This window comes from Anomaloglossus baeobatrachus, chromosome 8, assembly GCF_048569485.1.
Source record: "Anomaloglossus baeobatrachus isolate aAnoBae1 chromosome 8, aAnoBae1.hap1, whole genome shotgun sequence".
Taxonomy (NCBI): Eukaryota; Metazoa; Chordata; class Amphibia; order Anura; family Aromobatidae; genus Anomaloglossus; species Anomaloglossus baeobatrachus.
Genome location: NC_134360.1, coordinates 27,291,423 through 27,303,567, shown reverse-complemented (window position 1 = coordinate 27,303,567; position 12,145 = coordinate 27,291,423). Strand labels below are relative to the sequence as shown.

The window sequence follows — 12,145 nt, the reverse complement described above, 5'->3', positions numbered from 1 at the left end:
GTCTTTTTGATATGCCTTTTTTTTTTTTTTTTTTTTTTTTTTAAAAGTGCTTTATTTTTTAATTTTCTTTTTACTTAGCTTTGATAAAACTTAATAATTATATGTTTTTTTACACGAGTTTTAGCATGTTTAATCTGGTGAAACGCATGGAAAAAAAAATGCAACTTTTTTTTCCTGTGGATTCTTTTCTCATTTAAGTCTATGGGGAAAACTCTGCAAATAAAATGAGAATTTACCACACGAAAAAAAAAAAATTCGACACTGTGAATTTCAAAAGCGTGCACCAGACCAGTTTCCGCTGTTTAAAAAAGGAAATGCACAGTGCGCATAAGATTTACATAAAAATTCATCCACTTTTGCTGGCACTGTCTTTTTGTGGAGCAAAAATATGCAGTCAAAAAGCACCAAATACGCAGAGTGTGAACTTAGCCTTAAAATACAAATCCAACACCAGAGTCTGGTCGCTTCATGCTGAAGACAAAGTGTGCACAAATAAACATCTTACATGTTCAGCAGCAATTTCAAGAGATATCAGATGCACGGATGCTTTCACACACACACACACACACACATTCCCCAGACACCGTCACGTCCGCGCGCACACACACATTCACCAGACGCAGTCACACACACACACACACATTCACCAGACGCAGCCGCTTGCACACACACATTCACCAGACGCAGCCGCTTGCACACACACATTCACCAGATGCAGCCGCTTGCACACACACATTCACCAGACGCAGCCGCTTGCACACACACATTCACCAGACGCAGTCACACCCGCACACACACATTCACCAGACGCAGTCACACCCGCACACACACATTCACCAGACGCAGTCACACCCGCACACACACATTCACCAGACGCAGCCGCTTGCACACACACATTCACCAGACGCAGTCACACCCGCACACACACATTCACCAGACGCAGTCACACCCGCACACACACATTCACCAGACGCAGTCACACCCGCGCACACACATTCACCAGACGCAGTCACACCCGCGCACACACATTCACCAGACGCAGTCACACCCGCGCACACACATTCACCAGACGCAGTCACACACACATTCACCAGACGCAGTCACACCCGCGCACACACATTCACCAGACGCAGTCACACCCGCGCACACACATTCACCAGACGCAGTCACACCCGCGCACACACATTCACCAGACGCAGTCACACCCGCGCACACACATTCACCAGACGCAGTCACACCCGCGCACACACATTCACCAGACGCAGTCACACCCGCGCACACACATTCACCAGACGCAGTCACACCCGCGCACACACATTCACCAGACGCAGTCACACCCGCGCACACACATTCACCAGACGCAGTCACACCCGCGCACACACATTCACCAGACGCAGTCACACCCGCGCACACACATTCACCAGACGCAGTCACACCCGCGCACACACATTCACCAGACGCAGTCACACCCGCGCACACACATTCACCAGACGCAGTCACACCCGCGCACACACATTCACCAGACGCAGTCACACCCGCGCACACACATTCACCAGACGCAGTCACACCCGCGCACACACATTCACCAGACGCAGTCACACCCGCGCACACACATTTACCAGACGCAGTCACACCCGCGCACACACATTTACCAGACGCAGTCACACCCGCGCACACACATTCACCAGACGCAGTCACACCCGCGCACACACATTCACCAGACGCAGTCACACCCGCGCACACACATTCACCAGACGCAGTGAGGGTATGTGCGCACGTTGCTTTTTACCTGCTTTTTTGCTGCTTTTTCTTCTGCGCCGTTTAATGCCAAAATGGATGTGTTCTTCTATTCAAGCAAAGTCTATGGGAATTTGGGTTTCTTGTTCACACTATGTTCAAAATGCTGCCTTTTTGTGGCAGAACTTTGGTCAAAAACTCAGCTTTGCAGTGCAAAACCCAAATGGCAAAACAATTGACATGTTGCTTCTTTGAAAAGTTGAGTTTTTGACCAAAGTTCTGCCACAAAAAGGCAGCATTTTGAACATAGTGTGAACAAGAAACCCAAATTCCCATAGACTTTGCTTGAATAGAAGAACACATCCATTTTGGCATTAAACAGCGCAGAAGAAAAAGCAGCAAAAAAGCAGGTAAAAAGCAACATGCGCACATACCCTCACACACACACATTCACCAGACGCAGTCACACCCGCGCACACACACATTCACCAGACGCAGTCACACCCGCGCACACACACATTCACCAGACGCAGTCACACCCGCGCACACACACATTCACCAGACGCAGTCACACCCGCGCACACACATTCACCAGACGCAGTCACACCCGCACACACACATTCACTCAGACGCAGTCACACCCGCACACACACATTCACTCAGACGCAGTCACACCCGCACACACACATTCACTCAGACGCAGTCACACCCGCACACACACATTCACCAGACGCAGTCACACCCGCACACACACATTCACTCAGACGCAGTCACACCCGCGCACGCACACACTCACCAGACGCAGTCACACCCGCGCGCGCACACACATTCACCAGATTCAGTTGTGTGTGCGTACATGTTAACCAGAAGCAGGCATGTACATGCACACACATTCACCAGACACAGTCACACCTGCGTGCGCGCGCACACACACACACGTGTTCACCAGACGCAGTTGAGTGCGCGTTCACATTAACCAGAAGCATGCGCATACATGCACATACGTTCCCCAGACGCAGTTGCGCCCGCTCACACACGCGTTAACCCACACGTTTCCCAGACGCAGTTGCGTGCACGCACACATGGCTCACCAGATGCAGTCACGCACATGCACACGCTCAAACACACTTTTGCAGACGCAGTCACACGTGCACGTTCACCAGACAGTAGCGCACGCATACACGTTCACCAGTTATATACATTATCACCCCCTAGGCTCACAAAAATTACACTAGGAGCATACATGAAATCATATATTGGCGCATATACAAAAAAATTGTTTCTTACCATTCAGTGGGTGAGGCAGGGAGATTGTAGCATTTTTTGGAGCAGGTGAAATAGTGGCAAGAGCAGAAAACCAACTTTAGGGGCACAGGATCCCTGACGTAGAACTTTCACTCTCTCTCTTCCCCTTCTATTCATCAAACAGCTGAGTTACCAGCATTAAAGGGAACCTGTCACCTCAATGTTTGATGAATTTACAGGAAAATAGGATTTATATCATACTTGACAGGTTTACTAGAGCAGCAGCAAAAGGGAAAAAGTGACCTTGAGTCCTCCCTGTAGCCGCTCACTTCCAGTCATTGGAGATGTACAAACTGTGGTTACAGTCACTGATCACTACTCACTGAGCGCAGCTGTATTCACTCTCCAGCAGGTTAATTGATAGCCTGCTCTGCACACGCTCTGCACACGCTCTGCACACGCTCTGCACACGCTCTGCACACGCTCTGCACACGCTCAGAATGCATTATTGCAAATATACAGATTGTATACAATTACATGCAGTCGTGTAACCGTACATTCACGCTCCAAATACAGCATATGGTCACAATTCGTCAGAGTGCAATTCCATAAAGTGACTGAAGACTTTTTTTTTAAAAGATAAAACCCCTTTAATAACTTTAACAAAAAAAATTTAACGGAATACTACAACAAATCATAAGGAAACATCATAAAGAGATAAAACATTGTATAAAATAAATATCTTCATTTTATAGCACGTCACAATTATTGTCAAATCAGCTGCCATTGGCTATATATTAATGTAGGAGTCAATTTCTCTGGTTAAAGGGGTTGTCCAGCTTTGGAAACTTTTTTTTTTTGGGCTGTTACAGACTTTTTGTTGACCTGCATATTCAACCTTGATGTGATCTATGATCAAAAAACAGCTGAGAAGAGCTCAGAAAAAGATAAATAAAAGAGTTACAAATTCTCCTGTCATACCAAGCTCACTGACAGATTCTCAGTTAACCCATTCTGCACCCAGCAATAGATACTAAAGAAAACTATGTAACATTTTGAATTAAACCCAATTACAAAAATGATTTTAAGCCTGAAATGTTATATTATATATATATATATATATATATATATATATATATATATATATATATATATATATATATATAAGTAAGTCTGGAAAGGTGGACAACCCCTTTAAGTTTAAAGTAATCCATTATCCAAGGAAGGAGAGTCACTAATCAAAATAACCACATTTATCGAGTGTTTTAGACACTTTTTGTGACATACTTAATGATGGGGGTTGGGCAATGGCTTAGCTGGAAAGAGAGCAAGTATTTTTAATAAAATATTTGGACACAAAAAATGCAAATGCCCTATACATGATTGTGAGATTTTCGTTCTACAGTATTAAAAGGTTCACAAAAAATTAACTGCTTGAAGAATAAATATCACCGCAAATATGTGAGAATGGGGCAGATTTATGACACTGTTGCCCATAGCAACCAATCACTGTTCGTTTTTTTTCAACAGCAAAATATGAAATGAAAGCTGTGCCATGATTAGTTGCTACGGGCAACAAGGACAGTTAGTCTTTTACACAGATTCAAAAATCTTTCCCAACTGACCTAATATTTGAAAAACAAATCTAATGAAAGCAAACTGCCCTTGTTACCCACAGCAACCAATGAATGCTGCACTGTGATTGGTTGATTTTGGAGAACAGATATTTTTGAAAAATGTGAATTCCAGACACCGTTCCGTAAGGCTATGTGTCCACGAGAGAATGTTGCTGCGGATTTTTCTGCATCAAAATCCGCGGCTTTCCCGCAAAATCCGCACCTTTTCAAAGGTGCGGATTTGCCGCGGAATTGCCGCGGATTTGATGCGGATTTTGGTGCGGATTTTTTTTTTTTTCCCAATTTTAAAGCCAAAATCCGGATGAAAATCCGCAACAATAATTGACATGTTGCAGATTTTTCCGGATCAAAATCCACACCAAATCCGCCGCGGAAAAATCCGCAGCATGGGCACAGCATTTCCAAAATGCCATAGAAATGGCTGGGAAGTGCCGCTGCTGCAGATTTTCGGGAAATCCGCGGCTTTTCCGCGAGAAATCCGCGTCAAAATCTGCGCATTTTCCGCAGCGTGGACACATAGCCTTAAAGTGCGAATCATATACTGTTTCCCCAGAGAATTAAAGATCCTTGTAGACATAGTGCTTACTGCACGACATGAAAAAGGATGAAAATTGTAACTATATCATGATTTATTCTCAATAACTCCACCGCTACACTTAAAGGGAACCTTATATAAAAAATATAGAGATGGTGACAACGGACACAGGTACACGCGTCACCGCCGATGATGCTGGCCATTGAATAGCCCTGTGGGCGAGCTAGCATGCTAAGAAGGCAGACTAGTGGTGGGAAATATTGCCCTTGCAACTAGTCTCTGCACTCATTAGCATATCATAAAGGTTCTTTAGAAATACTTTTTCTAAAGATCCCTTTATCTATGCTACTAGATACAGGGACAGTTAGGCAGGAATTAGCAATATGCACTCAGAACTGCTCATGGTTCTGGGTGCATATTGGACCTAACAGGTTCCCTTTAATATGGAACTTACTTTCTGCCCCACTGGGGTTTTCGCCTTTCTCTGGAACAACATGTAAACCTTAAAAACCTTAAAAAACTTGAAACTATGAACCAATCTACCATTTATCACCTATTGCTTTGGAATGGAATACCCCTTTAAATATACTCAAAATCCAAGAATTCACTTGTTAAAGATTTCAAGGTCTGGAGACTTAACTCTTTGAATGGTGACAACTTTTGAATAATCCAAGCAGTCTTCTGTCACATGGAGTTTTGCACAAACTTTGCCAACTGTCATGGCAGCGTTGGGCTCTGTTCACATTGCAGATTCTGACACTCTGCCTGATGGTTTCACTGGTGTCTGGGATCAACACAGGCAGACTCAGGCGTCGACCTGCTGTATGCTGATTCATAGGCAGCGTAGCAAGAGTTAATCTCTGCTAGTCTGCTTGATCCTTTAATCATATGCAGTGGGGAGACCTAGCACATCTACTTTCTTCCTATTTATGCTGGTTGAAACATTTTACCCATGCCAGCTATATCTTATCTTGTGTTGGTCTGTGAGCTTTTGTATTCCAGACCTTCTGGTGAAAGTGTTGCTTTTTGCTTAGAGCAGTTGTGGAGTTTACCCCCTGTTGTCTTGTTTCTTCCTTCCTGCTCTTGTTTTCCTCCTAATCGCTTACTGTCTTATACCTCTGAGTGACAGAGTTTTGGTTGCCCCTGTCTGTCTATTTCTGTGGGCTTCATCATATTCCTGTCCTGTCCCTTCCTGGGGGAGGCTGAGAGGGAATAAGGTCAGGACTGGTGAGGAGCGGGACAAGGAAGGAGACTCAGGCCTCTCCACCATTAGGAGTATCCCTGAGGTTAGGGATAGCTAGGGCTCCCTAGCTTGAGGGTCAACGTAGGAGCCCCGCTATCCCGTAGTCATCATGACATCTTCACACACTATGTAAAAGCCTCAAGCACCAATGAGTGATCAATACTGAGTATATTAAATGTGATTGTCCCCATTAATCACCAGTAGAAACGGCAGAGGTCCCCATTTCCCCAAGATTGGCTACAGGGGTTGAGGTCTGGTATTACATGGAATCCACGTGAACGAAATGAATGAGAACGTGCTCACGAGTCCTTCAAAGCACGAGACCCTCCTTGTAGTTGCTCTACACTCTTTGTCATAGAAAGGGGTTATGTGCAAGACATGTATACACCTTTAAATTTACTTTGGCTGAAAAAGTTTAGAAAACCTCATGATCACTATTTCATCTCATACATCTCCTGTTTCGGGATCCCTCATGCATATTTTATACAGTTGGGATTTTTACTTCATGAAGACTTGTATGTCGTCCTTGTAGGGGGTTTATGTGATATTTGTAATGTACAGACGTGTGTTGCTTCCATTTGGGGGTTTTCTCTTTCCCCTTTGTTCCAGGTAAAGTCATTTTTTTCTGGTCCAATTCCCCTCGACACCCCATACTGGGGCACAGTTTATACTATACGGAGCACCAGAAAGAGCATAGTCCCACCAAATAGCTACAATTGTCCTGACGTGCTTCCATCATTAATGACCTGATCCATTCACATCTTCACATTTGGCCGGCGGGAGGTCGTTGCCATTTTTTGCCTTTTCATCACTGCTCACTTGATCGTAATCCTTATTCTTCAAACTGGCACCATCCTTCATTTCTATATCCTTCTGCTCAAGGTTCTCGGACTTTGCTTCTTCTTTCCTGAGCATACGGTAGTTGTAAAAGTTCCCAACGAAAAGGAAGAGACCAGCGAAGACCATAATGGCCCCACATTCAAAAAACATGTATTTGTAGTCTCCGAAGGTATCTACGATAGCACCTGTAAGAAATAAAATGTGCAAATATAAGAACCATATATAGCGTAGAGGTCAGCATATGTCTTACATAGATCGGAGAAGATCACATTGATGGAAGTCTCTGAAGCCTATAGAACATATAAAGACTTTTGGTACTGCACGTTCACGTTTTGTTGAGATGTCTGGCTGATGTGCCGAGAAAGCTCCCATTTACTCGGGATGTCTACAGAATGCCCTATAGTCAGCTCTTGGGCCAGTATAAATTGGTGTGCTATCCAACAAAAGGCTCAAAAATGGTATGAACAAACCCTAAAAAACATTACAGTCCTACTCATTATTATTGGCACTCATGAAGCTTAAGTACATAATGATGATGAAGACAAAGGAACTGTCTGGGGACATCAAAACTGATATTATTAGCAAACACAAGATTTGCAAAGGGTATAAGGCCATCTCCAAAGACCTTGGTATCCCAGTTTCAACAGTACGCAATGTTATTAAGAAGTTTGCCAATTATGGAACCGTCAAGAACCTCCCAGGACGTACGGGGAAAGAGGGAAATTGACAAGAGATGTCTTCAAAGGTTGGTGCAAATAGTGTAAAAACCACCACGTCAAACATCCAATGACCTGTAGCCCAACCTGGAATAGTCTGGGGTCATGGTTTCAACAAGTACAAGGAAGAAACCATTGCTAAAGAAAAGACATTAAAAGAAAAAACTGATCTTGGAAAAAAAGTACCTTGACAAACCACAATCCTTCTGGGAAAATGTTCTGTGGACAGATGAAACAAAGATAGACCTTTTTGGCAATGCAAAGCAACACTTTGTTTACAGACGATGTAATGGAGCATATAAGGAAAAGAACACCCTACCAACAGTTAAGCATGGTGGAGGATCCATAATGCTGTGGAGTTGTTTTGCTGCGCCTGTGTCATGATTTATTGCTGGTTTAACTGTGGCTGAGCCTTTGCTGGAATCCCTCTCTGATACAGGTCATGTTAGGGGTTAATTCTTCCTGCATCATTATAGAGGTCAGGCCACTCTATTTTGGTATTGCATCTCCGGAGGTACGACAGTGATATTTCTGGCTCTGCTGCGTTCTGCTCATGAGTGACCTGTTATCTGCCCTGACCCCTCCTGACCTCTATGTTGACCTGACCTATTGTTGACCTCTGTTCTCATCCCGTCAGTGTCTCTCCCGCTGTTTCCCTTCAGTTCCCTGCTCATCTGTCTCCCTGTCGATTCCCCATCAGCATACCTTAGTTTCCGTTCCTGTCCTCTTCCCTGTCCTCCCCGCTTCTGTGCTCTTGACTTCCCGGCTACCGACTCCTTGCTTCCATCTGGCTATGTCTTGCTATTCCCCTGTGTATTGATGAGACCTCAAGGGATGATCCGGCGTACTGACTATTCTACTGCCCTCTGGTGGGCTTGACTACTATTGCCTCTGTTAGGGAATCCTCTGCTCTAGACAGGTTCTCTACCCTACTGCCCTCTTGTGGTCTACCTGCTAACTACTTTCCCAGGTAGTTTCAGGAGTCTTCTGTGTACTACGTGACAGTCTGGTACCGGAGGACTTGGCTGTATCACGGGAGTCAGGAAATCAGAGAATTATCAAGAGATTTTAGAGTGAAATGTCCTACACAGGGTAAAAAAACTTGATTTGATTAGAAGATCATGGCTCTTCAAGCAACACAATGACGCAAAGCACACATTCAAAAGTACGCAGGAATGGTTGAAAAAGAAAATATGAACTATTATAAAATGGCCAGCAATGAGTCCTCCTGACCTCAATCTCATTGAAAATCTTTGGGGTGAGCCGAAATCTGCCATTTGGAAAAAGAACCCGGCAAACAGTCAAAAACGTGTGTATGTAAAAATCTGAAAAAAATTAAGGAGTGCCAATAATGGTGAGCCGCACTGTATATGATAACACAGGTCAATAAAATGAATATATAAGACAATTACCTCCAATTGGTGGTCCCAGAAGAAGAGGAACACATTCCACAATGGTGACCAGTCCAACAGCACTTGAAAATCGTTTAGCTCCAACGAGATCCATGAGAGTTTCAAAAAGGAGAGCACAAACCATGCCAAACGCTAATCCAAAGAACACGGAGTACACAACGAGACCAACGTATCCGGTAGCGAAAGGGCACATAAGGTGGCAAAAACCATTAAAAGTTATGGCAAAGCTAAAAAAGTATTGGACTCTCGGCCTGATCCATTTAGTGTTGGCAATCATTCCAGTGGCCGGTCTAGCGATCATATCAACGATGGCAAGAATGGACAACAAGAAGGCCGCTGAGTACTCATCAACGCCAAGGTGCTTTCCGTAAGGAGCCAAAAACACTATTGGGGCATAGAAGGCAAGAAACATCAAGACGTTTCCTATGAGGTAGATCAAGAAGCCTCGATGCTTAAACAAAGTCAAGTCTAGGACCTTATTGAATCTCGTCAAACAGCTTTCTTTCTCTGCAAGCTTCTGCTCTCTTGGGGGTTCTTCTAGACTCACGTTTTCTTTCTCTGGGTCCTTGTCTTGGATTGGCTTGTCTTTGTCCTTTTTGGATTTTAACGTCTTAGGGCCAATCGGACGAAAGAGAGCCCCTGCAACGCAGCAGTTAAGCAGTGTGGCCCCCAAAATAAGGAAGCTTCCTCTCCAGCCATACTCATCAAACAGAAACTGGTTCAGAGGAGCGAGTGTAGAAAGTATAACCGGACTTCCGGCCATCGCGAGGCCATTAGCTATGGGGCGTTTTTTCAGAAAATATTTCCCTATCACGATAACTGATGGTTGGAGGTTCATAGAGAAGCCGAACCCTGGAAATAAAAAAAAAAAAAGGACAAAACGGTTAATAGAAAAACAATGATCCGTACAAACACTCTATATTGTTATAATGACTCCAGCCCAGGGCTATATAAAAAGTTTATATATAAATTTCATATATATTATATATATATATATATATATATATATATATATAAAGCTGAGTAGAGGATACCGGGCACTGCTATTCCTTGTATGGCTAATAAAGCTGTGCTTCCATGCTGGTAGAGACCTGGGTGCGTGTCCCAAAGCGAAGGCGATACAGAATCCACAAAGTAGAGATGAATAGGTCGCATTCCAAAAGTCAGAATAAAGGAAGTCTGTTTATTCCACGATCACATCAGGGGTACAGGTAGTGAGGGAGGATGAGGGTGTGCCACGCCGGACGACGGCGGCCGTTTCGCAAGTGAACTTGCTTCTACGGGTCCAGTGCATGCAAAGGTGCTGCGTCCGCCCTTAAATAACAGGTGATACGGGTGCAGCGTCATTGCGTGAATAATGTGCAATTTAAAAACACATACCAGCTGTAAATGTATCGGGTAAACATAGAGACTTATTGTACATTAATATCAAAAATAGATTATATACAGTCATTACATACATGGGTATAATCAGAGTAGAAAAATGATCAAATACAATGCTTATTATAGTCTATCAAAAGACATCACAAAAAGGAAAAGCCTATATTGTATCTAGAAAGGGACCTGCCTTATAAGAACACTGACAAGTCATTTTTGTCATTCAGGCCAAGGGGACCGAGGGCATTCAAGTCCATAATTAGTCTCGATTCTTTTCTAAGTAAAGAACGATGTGTATCACCTCCTGTGGGACAGGGATTAATTTTCATTACACCCGCAAATTTCAAAAGACGTGGATTTCCACCATGACAGTCTTGCATGTGGGTAATTAAACGTGGTGAACCTATCCCAGAGGCTATGGACTTAAAATGTTCCCTAAATCTGACATATAGAGGCCGAATTGTTTTGCCTATATAATATCTTTGACAAGGGCAAAAGATAACATATACAAGATAGTTAGACTTGCAGGTAATAAGATCTTTTATTTTAAATAGCTCAGTACCGATTTTTAAAATATCTCCTGTGCAATGATATTCGCAGAAGGGGCAGCCGCCGCACCTGTAATTTCCTTTAGTTTTATTGCGGTCTAACCACGTACCTAATTTGGGAGTAGTAATGCGGTTATCAACAAGGATGTCTCCTATATTCTTGCATCTCCTATATGAAATCAAGGGGCCCTCGTTTGCCATCTCACTAAGATCTTTATCTTTATTAATTAAATGCCAATGCTTTTTGATGCTCGATTTTATTGCATCATACATAGAATTAAATTTGAAATTAAAAACGCATCTATTTGAATCTTCAGTTTTTATTTCTTTTGAGATGGCATGAATGTTTTTGTTCTTATTCTCACCTTTATTTTTATATTCTTTATTTTTATTTTTATTTTATCTAATTTTTGGTTACAGAATTTTTGTATTTTACACATACCTTCGGTAACCAAAAATTAGATTTTTTGGATGTCACATTTAGTGCTTCTGACGGTGGTGTCGATAGACAGATATATAGGAAACCTACTGCAGTGAACACACTGCTTCACTTTAGTAGTGCGCACCCCTCCCATACAAAGAAAGCCCTTCCTTATGGTCAATTCTTGCGCCTTAAAAGAGTACATAATAATCCTGAGACCTTTCTGCATCAAGCATTAGATCTGAAAAAACGTTTATTAGAACGTGGATATCCTATATCTGTTATCAATTCGGCCCTCGAAAAATCTCTAAATTATGATCTTAAAAATAAAAATAAAGAATATAAAAATAAAGGTGAGAATAAGAACAAAAACATTCATGCCATCTCAAAAGAAATAAAAACTGAAGATTCAAATAGATGTTTTTTTAATTTCA

General features: G+C 43.0%; 1 protein-coding gene across 1 annotated transcript in view; it reads right to left on the bottom strand.

Annotated features, from left to right (window-relative positions):
• Positions 1-5,591: 5,591 nt before the first annotated feature.
• The window catches only part of LOC142249105 (monocarboxylate transporter 2-like), a 65,876-nt gene continuing 59,322 nt past the window's right edge, over positions 5,592-12,145 (bottom strand). Inside the window, exons 3-4 of the mRNA XM_075320698.1 lie at positions 9,366-10,217; positions 5,592-7,422 (exon numbers count right to left, since the gene is read on the bottom strand). Of these exons, the coding sequence (XP_075176813.1) occupies positions 7,136-7,422; positions 9,366-10,217 (1,139 nt within the window). The 3' untranslated portion in view covers positions 5,592-7,135. The remainder of the gene's footprint in view (positions 7,423-9,365; positions 10,218-12,145) is intronic.